Source organism: Myotis yumanensis, unplaced genomic scaffold, assembly GCF_028538775.1.
Source record: "Myotis yumanensis isolate MYYU_CA2020_CCGP unplaced genomic scaffold, mMyoYum1.0.hap1 SCAF_99, whole genome shotgun sequence".
NCBI lineage: Eukaryota > Metazoa > Chordata > Mammalia > Chiroptera > Vespertilionidae > Myotis > Myotis yumanensis.
In genome coordinates, this window is record NW_027223850.1 from 93,001 (window position 1) to 106,821 (window position 13,821).

The window sequence follows — 13,821 nt, forward strand, 5'->3', positions numbered from 1 at the left end:
CTGTCTCTGCTATCCAAGTTGTCAACTGTCCTTGAATACATCTAGCAGTGATGGAGTGTGGTGTGAGGTAGGGCTTTACCTTGGGGGTGGTTTGGGGTGTGTGTGTGTGTGTGTGTGTGTGTGTGTGTGTGTTTCTCTTGGTTTTTCAACCTCCAATGTAAGGAGAGGCTGTTCATTTGTCCTAAGTCAAAAGTCCAGGTAACCACAGAACAAAAGTCTATGGGAGGCACACGAGAAATGAAAGGAATTCAAACATAGCGCTACAGAAAATCCTCAACATACAGGACAAGAGAGCAGGAAAACAAAAGAGAAACAGAGTATTCCAAAACACTCAGTAAACCATAACATCGCAAGCACCCTTAACTGGCGATAAGCTCTTCCAGTATAAACAGATGACAAGATCCAATTTAAAGACAAAACGGATCCCTGCAGGTGTGGCTCAGTAGGTGAGAGGTCCTATCATGCAATGGAAAGGTAAGGGTTCCATTTGGGGTCACAAGGGAGTCCTGGTCAAGGGCACACACATGGTTGCACTTACCAGGTTCTATCCTGGCTCTGGGCAGGGTGATTTTGTGGGAGGCAACCAACCCATGTTTCTCTCACATCAATGTTTCTCTCTCTCTCTCTCTCTCTCTCTCTTGCTCTCTCTTTGTCTCTCCTTCTGCTGAACATGGCTGCAATGCCTGGTGTTTATTCCTCCAAAGGAGGGCTGGGGGAGGGGTGCCGGAAGGGGGAGACTAGAGATGCAAAAACACCAAACTAAGCGGGCCTTGGAGGTCATGGGAGGCAGAGGTTGAAGTTGAGGTGAATAAAATGTGTATGCTTTTGTATATTAGCTCTGAGAACAGGATGCCAGAGGCCACCAGCAGCTGGTGGAAGCAGGCGAGTTACTCCAAAGAGCCCCCAGATGGAAAGGGGTCGCAGCAGGTCTGGCTGTAGCTGGAGGCATTGGGATCTGTTGCTGGGAAGACTTGCAAGTGTCTGTGCGGAGGGAAGCTGCCGTAAACAAGGCCCCTGTGGTGTAAGGGGCGTCACTGAGCACAGGGCTGGTGGGGAGCACAGGGCCAGCAAGGAACACAAATCCTGCAGGGAGCACAGGACCTGCCAGGAGCACAGGACCGGTCGGGAACACAGGGCCAGCGGGGAGCCCAGGGCCTTTGGGGAGCACTGAGCCTGCTTGGAACACAGGGCGAGAGGGAAACACTGGCTCCTTAGGGCGCACAGGAATGGCGGGCAGCACAGGGCTGGCAGGGAGCAAAGGTCTCTCCTGGGACGCAGGGTCTGCATAGGAGGGAGCAGGCACGGGCTGAGGGGCACAGACTGCCAGTTCCTGGGGCGCAGCCTGGGCTCCCTGGCCTTGCTGCTTGCGCAGTCGTTGCAACCTTTGCTCTTTGGCCCTGCGGTTCTTGAGCCACACCTTTACTTGGTCCTCCTGCAGATTCAGCCTAGCTGCCAGGGTCTCACGTTCTTCATAGGTCCCATAGGGTTTCCCATCAAAGAATTCCTCCAGGACCCGTAGCTGTTGTGCGCTGAACACCATGCGAGGCCTCTGCCTCCGGCACAGCCGCGTCTTCTTCCTCGGGGGGCTTGGGGACAACCGGGAGCCAGTGTGAAAACCAGGGTCTTGCATCCTGGATGCTCCTTGGCCCTCTGCACTTGGAGCTCTGGCAACCGCCCTGCGAGTGCCACCTAAAATACCTAGTAGGCACTTGCGACCCAGTGGTCCCAACCAATGGGGCTCCAGGCAGCATTGCCCTCAGGCCCCGCCCCTTGTGCCAGTGTGTGCATGCCTGCCTGCTTTTTCATGCTCAGGTGCTTAGGGGTGGGGTGGGGTGGGAGTGGGGCGGGCGGGGCCCTCGGGGAGGCCCAATCATTGATTAGTCCTTTGACCCAGCAGCTGCCCCCCCCCGTCCTAGGGCCTGGCAGACATAGGTGGCCAGACAGCCCTGGCCTTGCCCTCAAGAGGACTCCGTAGTGTGCTGTTCCCGAGGGGGCTTTTATGAGAATCCACGTGAGAGATAATGACCTGCATGGTGGAATGCCAAAGGAAACCACACTGTGAGATCTCCTTGCTAGATTCAGCTATCCATCTGAACTGCCTCTTCCCGTGTCAGGGTGGCGTCTCCCCTAACTGGACATGATTTCTGCTTCCTGGGAGCATGTTGGTCTCCACGACAGTTGAAGGCCCTGACGTCCACAAGGGATAACCCAACCGATTCCTTGGTTTGTAAATTGGGACTGGAGGCCCCCTGCTCCATGGTGTTTAAAAGAAAAACAGGGTGTGTAACGAACCAAAAAAAAAAAAAAAAAGAAGTGTTTAGAACTCTGTCTCCTGGCCCCACTTAGCAGAGACAGAGAATGATGTCCCACCAAGATTTTTCCGTGAGAGCCCTCGTTATGCCCGAAAGAACTTGCCTGAGCAGGGTTGCGTCATACAGAGGCATCTATCACCTGAGGCAGAAGACCTTGGCTGTGTCTTTAGCAGATCGTGTTGAAGAAACCATAGACGGAGGGAGCTGCCATGTTAACAAGCAGCAATTGGGGAAAGTGCTTTGTAAACCTGAATGTATGTGTTCAAAACTGCATAAGGAAAACCAACACACCGACACTTTGCTTCTTGCACAACACATTTTCTTGTTCCAATATGGGCAAGCATTGCTGTCCTGAAAGATGAATTTCTTACAAAATTCTACATTCAAAGTTGCCAGATCACCCTAGCTTCCCGCAATGGATGTCACAGTTCTATAAACAACGTTCATTTCCACAGACATTTCATTACTTGCTGAGCTGTGTGTTGAAGGGCTCTTTACAAGTGTTTGCACAGGCAGATCCGTGCGGGCACACGTACACACACACACACATACCCACACACACAGCACACATGCCCTCACATTTTCTAATATAGAAACAACTAAGTATGTGGGTTTACGTTTGGGATTGCTGTATCCTTGGTGTGGGATATTTTAGGTTGAGTAAGAAATAAGTGATCAGCGAATGCCTCGCCTTTGAGACACAGTGGTTTGTACACTTTGAATGGTCATGTACATGACCAGTGTTGTTTGATGAATAAAAGGTTTCACCTGATTTTACCCTGCATCATTTCACTCGAGTGAATAATGTGTAAAACTGCATTGGTCTTCCATGATTCCCTCTCCTTTGTTGAGTTATTTCATGTTTTCTAAGGGAAGGACATGACTGGAGGATTTTCCACATAGGTGACATGCTTAGGGCTCTTCTCCCGTGTAGGGACTCTGGTGTCTGATTAGAGTCGCTTGTTGGCGTTCCCACACTGACCGCATTCACATGGATTCTCTGTGGTGTGTTATGTGGTAACGTGTCGTCAGCTCAGACTTTTGACGGAAAACCTTCCCACACATGGGACATACATGTGGTTTCTGCCCCGTGTGCATTCTCCGGTGCTGGTTCAGGCCAGAGCTTTGAATAATGACATTCACAGCATGGTTTGCCTGGATGGACTCAATCCTGCTTTTCTGTGGTAAGATCTTTGATTGAGAGGTCTGTCACATAGGGGACATTCATGTGGTTAATCTCCTGTGTGGATGGCCTCATGCTGTCTAAGGAAAGAACTCTGACTGCAGGCTTTCCCACACTCACTGCACTTATAAGGTTTCTCTCCGTCGTGCATGGCATTGTGGTTTCTAAGCCCAGGTCATTGCAGAAAGCCTTTCCCTCTTCTATGACATTCACATGGTTTCTCTCTAGGGTGCGTCATGTTCTGCCCTCTGAGGTTGAAAACATGTCTGAAGGGCTTCCCAGGGTCACACTGTGGTGTGCATGTCATTGTGTCTACTATGGCATTCCTCTAGTCCAGGTGACTTTCCGCACTGTTGGCTGACATCTGGTTTCTTTCTTACATGAACTGAGGAATGTGGAGACACGGCTGATCTATGAGTAAATTCATCACTCCTATCAGGCCTTGGCACCCTTCTTCTAGAAGCTGTGGAGAGCTCGAATTTTTACAGCATGGTGGGGGCAGAGGTAGGATTCTGTACATGTTCTGAAGTCGTCCAGGTCAAGAAGGCTCCTAGGATGGGGTTGGGGTGGGCATGGACTGAGGGATTCTGATAGAGGCACTGAGGCTGCCAAAGGACCACAAGGGAGGAGCACCTTTGGAGGGTGAATTCCTAAGGGCTTTTAGTGCCCCTGAGTGTGGGGATGACCCTGACTGTGAGAGGGGGATTAGGCAGGGACCTAGAGGTGGAGCCCAAACTACAGTCATTACAAGGAACATCAGACTCCACTCTCGTGTCAGGGATCTGAGCTTTGTGGCAAAACCATGATGCCAAGCATGATCTGACATGATCAGAAATGAAACCCAATCACAAGCACGACATATTGTGCATAATTTTTTTGTGTCAGATAAAAAGTAGATGCAGCAGAACTTAATAAATCATTTCATACAGCATAATACATACAATAAAATACTTAAAATACCCCCCCCCAACATGACGTGATGAGTGTTCCCGGTGTTCAATGATTCCCCGAGAAGGGGGTGAATCCTCTGAGTCCAGGGAATGCAATGGGAAAAGCAGCAGGAAGCCACGAGTCGCAGATGTGCACACTCCGAAAGTTCGCCCAGTCCTACAGGTGCCAGAGCACGCTGCCAGGAGGAGCGTGGAGGCTGGGCTGGGTCCTTGGGAAGGTTGTGGGCAGCAGCTCTCCAGTGGGTCCCGCACCAGCAGCAGCTATTGGGCTCCCAGTGCTGTGAATCTGCAGCGAGGTCACGTGCACCCTAATGAGCTCAGCCTGGACCACCAACAAGGCAGCCCAGGCCTGCCATCACGCGCATGCGCAGTGGCCACCAAAGGGTGTTGGCGCTGCTGTCTCAGCTGGGCCCTGGCACTCATGAGGACGCCGACATCCCCGCGAAAGCCCAAGCCGCAGAGGCAAGCCCACTCCTCCATGCCTCCACCTGTAACGGCCACCACAGTCCACAGATATCGTACTTAAAAAAGTTGCTCTCATCCCTCCCACTGTGGAGTCGCTGGCTGTCTGACCAACAAGTCACTGGGTTGCAGGGAGGGAGACTTATATCCACTGAGGCGGGAGGGCTGAGCCAATCAGAATCCACGCTAGAGCGGGGGGGGGGGGGGGGGGGGGGGCCTCCGCCCATTGCAGCAGTGTGATTGGTGGATTCCCGGTGGAAGAGCCTGTCCGTGGCTCCGCCCCCGCCTGCCACCGCCCAACCAGCTCTAACCTTTGGAATAGAAACCGACAGGATTCAAATCACCTGGTATAAATACAGACGTCCCAAGGCAAAGAGACATAGAACCTGGCTGGGGAACCTAACCAGAACTTGGCTGGAGATCCAAACCAGAACTTGGCTGGAGATCCGAGACAGAACTTGGCTGGAGATCCTGGCCAGAACTTGGCTAGAGCAATTAGGAAGCAACTTTAGAGTGAATGAGCGCTCTCTTCCGCTTCCGGGGCTGCTGATATGAGGGGTTTGTTTTTTCCACCCTCGGCACCTTGGAAGAGCAGCTGCAGCACTGGCCATGCCGTCTGAGACCTCCGCCGCCGCTGGGAGACCCTGTAGGCGCTGCGCAGCTCCGGCAAAGGTCGCCTCTGCTACCGCTGCCATTGGCTCCTGCGGGGCGAAGATGTTTTAGAAGAACGTGCGTCCACTCCCCAGCTATCTTCTTACGCCGGATGGGTGGTAGATCATGTCCTACCCCACACACAAGAGAACCTGTCTGCCTCAGAGTCTTCGACATCCTCTAGCTCCACTTCAGGCCTGGACTAACTTCCCATAAGAAGCCTTGCCTTTTCAACAGCATCCCCAAGAACACCAGCAACACCAGGTGGGACCAAGGGCACACGTGAGTCCCAGCACACGGAACCCATGTTACTTCAGTCCTCCAGGGATATCGAGGTGGAAGGCTGCATACGAATGTATGATCTAGTGCACAGAATGCAAGGAACAGAGGGCCTGAGGCCATGGCAGGAGGAGCAGGAGGAGCAGGAGAGGAAGGTGCAAGCACTCTCTGAGATGGTATCTGAACAGCTGAAGCATTTTGATGAACGCAAGGAACGGATGCATCGCAAAGAATTCCAGGACTTGAGGGAAGTGCTGGACAAGAGCTCCAGAGAAGCACGGGGGCAGCAAGAAAAGCTGAAAGCTGAGGATCGCCACAGAGCTGAGATTCTCAACCTGAAGCTGTGGGAGGCAGAGCAGCAACGGCTGCAGAGGGAGGAAGGCCAGCTCCACCTGCGGAGCCTCTATGCCCTGCAGGAGGAGCTACTGCACCTCAACCAGCAGCTGGACTACGTCGGCCAGCACAGAGACCCGAAGGTGGAACTGCTGGCCTTGCGGAGCTGAGGCAACCAGCTGTGTGGCCTCATCTCGGAGATCATTTGGACCACTTCGGAGAACGGCGTTCCCATGGCAGAGGACCAAGCCATGGCCGAGAGCGCGCTGCAAGAAATTCTGGACCTCCTGACGGACGCCAGGGCGTGTGAAGACAAGAGGAGGAGGCAGGATGAAGAGGAGGCCCGGGTGAAGCGGCAAGAGGCACAGGTGCAGGAAAGGCCAGAGGTCCACAACGAGTGCCCCGCTCCCAGCCAGGGTCCGGGAGGGACACGGAGTGAAGGCCTCCAGGTGAAGGTCCAAGACAGTACAATGCAGTGGCACCAGCAGCTGCAGGAGGCCTCCCGTCAGTGTGTGCTGGCCTTTGAGGGACTGACCGGCAGCAAAGACAGCCAGGTCAAAAAGATAAAAATGGACCTCCAGAAGGCAGCCACTATCCCAGTGAGCCAGATCTCCACCATCACAGGCTTCAAGCTGAAGGAGATCTTTGACAAGATCCACAACCTGCTCTCTGGGAAACCTGTTCAATCAGGTGGGCGCTCTGTGTCCATCACACTGAATCCACAGGGTCTGGACTTTGTCCAGTACAAACTGGCAGAGAAGTTTGTGAAACAAGGAGAGGAGGAGGTGGCCTCTCATCATGAAGCTGCTTTCCCCATCGCCGCCATAGCGTCGGGGATCTGGGAGCTGCACCCGAGGGTGGAGGACCTCATCTTGGCTTAGCTGCACAAGAATTGTCCGTACTCTATCCCTCTCTACCCGGCTTTCAGGGAGGGAATGGCTTTGGAAGACTATCAAAGAATGCTTGGCTACCAAGTAAAGGATTCCAAGGTGGAGCAGCAGGACCGCTTTCTGAAACGCACGTCTGGGATGATGCGTCTCTATGCTGCCATCATACGGCTCCAGTGGCCATATGGAACTCGACAAGAGGTTCACCCTCATGGCTTAAACCATGGCTGGCGCTGGTTGGCACAGATACTAAACATAGAGCCCCTGCCGGATGTGACGGCCACCCTCCTCTTGGACTTCTTAGAGGTGTGTGGGAATGCCCTCATGAAGCAGTATCAGGCCCAGTTCTGGAAGATGATGCTTCTCATCAAAGAGGACTACTGCCCCAGGATTGAAGCCATTACAAGCTCGGTACAGTTGGAATCCTTCAGATGCCTTAAGCGATTCTTGGAGGAATGTTTGCAGCGCAAGGAGGTTCCTGTCCCCAAGCGCTTTCTGACTTCCTCCTTCTGGCATTCCTGACATCACTGGTCACCCACCAGCACCATTTTGTTGCAGAGGCACAGTAATAAAGCCACTGAGCAGAGAAGTGTTTGAGAGAGCACTGTCAGATTTAGAAACCTACCAATATGTATTTTTATATATCTATTTATGCCTTGTGGCTAGGAAAGGTTTTCATGGACCACTGATGACTCCTTAAGGGATCCACAGGACAGAAGGAATGGATTCGGCCTTCTCACTTTTGCAGACGTTTTGAGGTGTTTAGCACTTGGTGCCACTGTTTCTATGACCTTTCTGTCTCGAATCTTTCAGAAAGTAGGTAATATCTAAGCGTGTTGCTCTGAGCTGAAGTGAGCCCACCACTTCCAAGAATCCTGTAGTAGTTGAGGCCCGAATCCTCACATATGACTCTGAGCTGTGGCTGCTTTGGCTTTCTTGGCTTGTGAAGTCATTAGAAATTCAGAGGCAATGCCTGATGTAGGGATGGACTTTGTCCTAAATGGCATTTCGGACAGCCTAGTGTCTAGGATTAGGCCCTGCCATGTGTTGTATTGAACCAAGAAGCACTGTTTGCCCTCTCGATTGGAATCCAGTGCCTGGGTGACACTGGATGCATGAGCCAGGGCAGGTGACTTCTGTGTGTGTCTGGTTTTCAGTTTGAATGAAGATGGACCGAGATGGAGCTGGCTACAGTATGCATGAGCTGAGCATCCACAAGCAATGGCGGGGTGAAACAGAGATGTTAGGAATTGAGAACTGCATTATTGTTGTTGTTGTTGTTGTTATGGCTTGTTCTGACTAATGGATGATGACAAATTTACCTGATTAACCCACTACAGAAATCCAAAGCCTGGCTTTTCAGATAAGAGTGGAGATTTGAAAGATTTACTACCTTTTGTACTGCAGAGACAGCGGCGATGGTCTCTTCCTCCTTGAATGTCATGTGTGGGGAACGGGGTGTTTTGAGGAGGTTCCCTGGTACTGTTGAAGTGACCCGCTCTATGAATTATTTACGATGGTGCCAAAAAACAATAAAACTTGATTTTTAAATATCCCAAACAAAGCAACTTTAGTGCTTTGCAGGCCCCAGCAGCCTCCGTAACCCCGCCCCCAGGGGCAGGGCTGGTGCACCAACTCTGCTGTCGCCAGCATGAAGCCTCCACCAAGGCTACAGGGAGCTGCCCAGGCGCGCTATTAAAGGGACCATGTGGCCCGCGGCGCCATCTGGAGCACCCTTCAGAAGAGGCAGCAGGGCCAGCCGGAGCTGGAAGTCGCCCAGCTGGCCGGGAAGCTGCCAGGCGGGAGCAAGTCCTGGAATCCAGATTTCCTCCAGCAGCTCAAGAACCCTTGGAAAAGCCTGTCCATGGCTCTGCCCCTGCCTGCCAGCAGCAAACAATCTTCGCCCCCCGCGCCTGCTCCAAGGAGCAAAACCGCTCCCAAGTCGCTCTCCACTCCTTCCTTCTAGCCCATCCGAGGGTCGAGGGTCGGGGGTTGGCGGGTATGGGGGAGGGTGGGCGGCGAGGACTTAGCAGCCTGGGGATATTGGAACTTGGTCTCCCGTGTGTGTGTGTGTGTGTGTGTGTGTGTGTGTGTGTTTGTGTGTACATCCACAGTCAGGCACGGACTTGTTCATTTGAATGGTCCATCGGCATCCATGAGTACCCTTCAGCCCCTGCCTTCTCGCAGACAGGGCCCCTGTTTGTCCTTCCCCCCTCTTGTCTAGCCAGACCTGGGGAAGTCCATTCACCTGGCTCTGCCCTCCCCAGAGGAGGCTTCAGGAGTGGTGCTTGCATTGGCGCTTCTTGACCAGCAGAGAGTTCCGGCCTCAGTCAACCCAATCTCTGTAATCCACAGCCAAAAAAGAAGTCTTGGCTGGGATATCTGGTTAACCCCCCCATCCCATCCCTCCCCTCCCACCACAACTCCCCCTCCCCCTCAGGAGTGATGGTCAGGACCACGCCCAGGGACCAAGTCTGGGCCGGGCCATCTTGACTTGCGGAAGCGTCAGCTTGTTGAAAGTCTGGAACAAAGTGTTTTCTAAATAGGTTTTTGATGTTTTTTTTTTTGGAGGTTTTTTTTCACCCAAGGGACCGAAAAGAAAGGTTCTGCTGAACGTGGCTGTGCCTGGCATTCATTCCTCGAAGGGAATGGGCCGGGAGACGGTGGGGTGTGGGTGTGGGTGGGTGGCGGAAATGACTGTAGTTTGGGCTCCACCTCTAGGTCCCTGCCTAACCCCCCTCTCACAGTCAAGGTCATCCCCACCCTAAGGGGCACTAAAAACTCTTAGGGATTCACCTTCCAAAGGTGCCCATCCCTTGTGGTCCTTCGGCAGCCTCAGTGCCCCTCTCAGAATCCCTCAGTCCATGCCCACCCCACCCCCATCCGAGGAGCCCTCCTTGACCTGGACGACTTCAGAACATGTCCAGAACCCTACCCCTGCCCCCACCATGCCGTGAGAATGAGAGCTCTCTACAGCTTCTAGAAGAAGGGTGCCAAGGGCTGATAGAAGTGATGAATTTACTCATAGATCAGCCGTGTCTCCACATTCCTCAGTTCTCATAAGAAAGAAACCAGATGTCAGCCAACAGTGCGGAAAATCACGTGGACTAGAGGAATGCCTTAGTAGACACAATGACATGCACACCACAGTGTGACTGTGGCATTCCCCTCAGGAATGTTTTCAACCTCAGAGGGCAGAACATGACGCACCCTAGAGAGAAACCATGTGAATGTCACCTACGAGGGAAAGGGTTTCTGCAACAATCTGGGCTTAGAAACCACAATGAAATGCACAACAGAGAGAAGCCTTATGAGTGCGGTGAGTGTGGGAAAGCCTTCCGTCAGAGTACTTTCTTTAGACAGCATGAGGCCATCCACACAGGAGAGTAACCACATGAATGTCCCCTATGTGACAGAGCTCTCAATCAAATATCCTAGCACAGAAAAGCATGATTGAGTCCATCTGGGCAAGCAGTGCTATGAATGTCATTATTCAAAGCTCTGGCCTGAACCAGCACCGGAGAATGCACACGGAGCAGAAACCACATGTATGTCCCATGCGTGGGAAGGCTTTCCGTCAAAAGTCTGAGCTGATGACACATTCCCACATAACACACACCAGAGACAGTACATGTGAATGGGGTCAGTGTGGGAATGCACTCAGTAAACATGCGAATCTCATCAGACACCAGAGTCCCTACACGGGAGAAGAGCCTAGGCATGTCACCTATGTGGAAAATCCTCCAGTCATGGTCCTTCACCGAGAAAACATGATGGAGCTCAACAAAGGAGAGGGAATTGTGAAAGACCAACACTGTTTACACATTATTCACTCGAGTGAAATGATGCAGGGTAAATCAGGTGTACTTTTCATTCATCAAGCAACACTGGTCATGTACGTGACCATTCACAGAGAACAAACCACTGTGTATGAAAGGCCAGGCATTCGCTGATCACTTACTTCTTACTCAACCTAAAATATCCCACACCAAGGATACAGCAATCCCAAATGGAAACAAAACTACTTAGTTGTTTTTATATTAGAAAATATGAGGGCATGTTTGTTGTGTGTGTGTGTGTGTGTGTGTGTGTGTGCATCTGCCTGTGTGAACACTTATAAAGAGTCCTTGAACACACAGATGAGAAAGCAATGAAATGTCTGTAGAAATGAAAGTTGTTTATAGAACTGTGACATCCATTGCGGCAAGCTAGGGTGATCTGGCAACTTTGAATGTAGAATTTTGTAAGACATTCATCTTTCAGGTCAGCAATGCTTGCCCATATTTGAACAATATAATCTGTTGCTAAAGAATCAAAGTGTTGGTGTGTTAGTTTTCCTTATGCAGTTTTGAACACATACATTCAGGTTCACACAGCCTTTCCCCAATGGCTGATTGGAAACACGGCATCTCTCTTCGTCTATGTTTTCTTCAACACGATCTGCTAAAGACACAGCCAAGATCTTCTGCCTCAGGTGCTAGGTGCCTCTGCATGACACGACCCTGCTCAGGAAATTTCATTCGGACATATCAAGGGCTCTCACGGAAAAACCTTGGTGGGACATCATTCTCTGTCTCTGCTAAGTGGGGCCAGGAGACAGAGTTCTAAACACTTCTTTTTTTTTTTTTGGTTCTTTACACACCCTGTTTTTCTTTTAGACATCATGGAGCAGGGGGCCTCCAGTCCCAATTTACAAACCAAGGAATCGGTTGGGTTATCCCTTGTGGATGTCAAGGCCGTTAACTGTCGTGGAGACCAATGTGCTACCAGTAAGGCGAAATCATGTCCAGTTAGGGGAGAAGCCACCCTGACATGGGAAGAGGCAGTTCAGATGGCGAGTTGAATCTAGCAAGAAGATCTCAGTGTGGTTTCCCTTGGCATTCCATCACGCAGGTCATTGTTTCTCACATGGATTCTCATAAAAGCCCCCTGGGGAACAGCACACTACCGAGTCCTCTTGAGGGCAGGGCCACAGCTGTCTGGCCACCTATGTCTGCCAGGCCCTAGGACAGGCGGGGGAAGCTGCTGGGTCAAAGGACTAATCAATGATGGCGCCTCACCGAGGGCCTCGCCCGCCCCACCACCACCCCACCACACCTTTATGCACCAGTGCGCAAAAAAGCAGGCAGGCACTCCCGCCCAGACGCCGAGGATCTGGAGCCTTTGGCAGCTGCCCTCAGGGCCGCGCCCGTGGATGCAACCGGCATACAGGCAGGCACACTTACCGCCATTCAAAGCGACAGATCTTGGCAGAGGATTTGGACCCCCATGTGGACGATTACAACTCGATGAGGTGTACCAACATGTTGGACGCCCAGAAGGACGCTTACAACCCGATGTGGGCCACTGAGCATTTGGACACCCAGCTGGACAATTACAAAGGGAAGAGGGGACCCAAGCAGTTGGACACCCAAAAGGGCGCTTACAACTCGATGGGAGACACCAAAAAGGTGAACTCCCATCTGTGCGCTTACAATGCGATGGGGGACACCAAAAAGTTGGACGCCCAGAAGGACGCTTACAGCTCCCTGAGGGACACCGCGGAGTTGGACGCCCTCCTGGACACTTACAACGCATTGAGGGACACCGAGGACTTGGACGGCCAGATGGACGCTGAGGAGATGGACGCCCTGCTGGACGATTACAATGCGATGATGGACACCAGCTAAAGCACCAGCAAGTCAGTGTGTGCGAGGATGGCCAGAGAGCTGTGGCCAATGATGGAGTTGTTACTTCTGTTTTGAAATAGGATATAAAACTCCTATAGGGATTTTTCATTAACTTCTATTTTATTAAAGAACTCTCAAAAAGACCTGTTTTGTACCGAGTCATTTTGGGGATTTATTTTACCGGTTGCTGTTTTCACCTTGGCCATAATCAACCAAAAACGTGTAGGAAAAACAAACAAACAAACAAACAAAGAGACAAAATAACTCGTTCCCTAGGATTAAACAACAAAAACTCTCCTCAGAAAAAAGGTTGATCCAGCATTTCAAATTTCTGAGGCTTTGGCAAGCCCAGATGTCCAGGCTTAGACTTGGTCTCTGGGCAGGGGCCTGACCATCCATCCAGAGAACGAGCGGGGTGGGGGGAGTCTTGGGGGGTTGGGGTGAGGGGGTGGGTTTGCGCGGGTGTCGATCAGATGGACAGGCCAGGATGTAATCTTTGGCTGTGGATTACAGAATTTGGGTGGACTGGGGCAGGGGCCGAAGTGCCCATCCCGCCCTCTGCTGGTCAAGAAGCATCAATGCCAGCCCCCTTCCTGCAACCTCCTGTGGGGAAAGCACAGAGAGGTGACTGTTCTTCCCCATTTTTGGCTAGACCCGAGGCAGGAAGGACATGCAGGGGACGTTGTCTTTGAGAAGGCAGGGGCTGAAGGGTGTTCATGGATGGCGACGGACTGTTCAAAGCAAGGAGTGTCCGTGCGTGACTGCGGATGTACAAGCACAGATGCACGCGCTCAAGCGCACAAACACTCCTAAACCCACACCCACACACCTATCCCACCCGCCTCCCCACCCCCCCCCCCCCGCCCTGCTTTCCCCTGCTACACACACGGGAGCACAAGGTCCGCTAACAAGATATTTGCCGAGTGAGGCACGCCTAGGGGATTTTCCGTGGATTTGTTTCCTTTTGGCCCATCCTGGGCCCACCTAAATATGTATTTAGACGTCCTGAGCCTGTCTAAATATGTATTGTCCCATCTTCAACCGAGAAAAAATGGCGATGCCATCCCGCAACTTGTGGAGACGGAGCCCTGCGGG

The 13,821-nt window shown here is 52.0% G+C and overlaps 1 protein-coding gene and 1 pseudogene across 1 annotated transcript; one reads left to right on the forward strand and one right to left on the reverse strand.

Moving 5' to 3' along the window:
* Positions 1-887: 887 nt before the first annotated feature.
* LOC139001101 (tetra-peptide repeat homeobox-like protein) lies at positions 888-1,630 on the reverse strand. Its single transcript, XM_070402908.1, has 2 exons — positions 1,203-1,630; positions 888-1,014 (listed from the first exon to the last, which is right to left on the reverse strand). Exons 1-2 carry the CDS (start codon positions 1,628-1,630, stop codon positions 888-890), a joined length of 555 nt encoding a protein of 184 aa, XP_070259009.1.
* A 3,178-nt stretch (positions 1,631-4,808) lies between these two features.
* LOC139001103 (mRNA export factor GLE1 pseudogene) lies at positions 4,809-7,579 on the forward strand (annotated as a pseudogene).
* Positions 7,580-13,821: the final 6,242 nt, after the last annotated feature.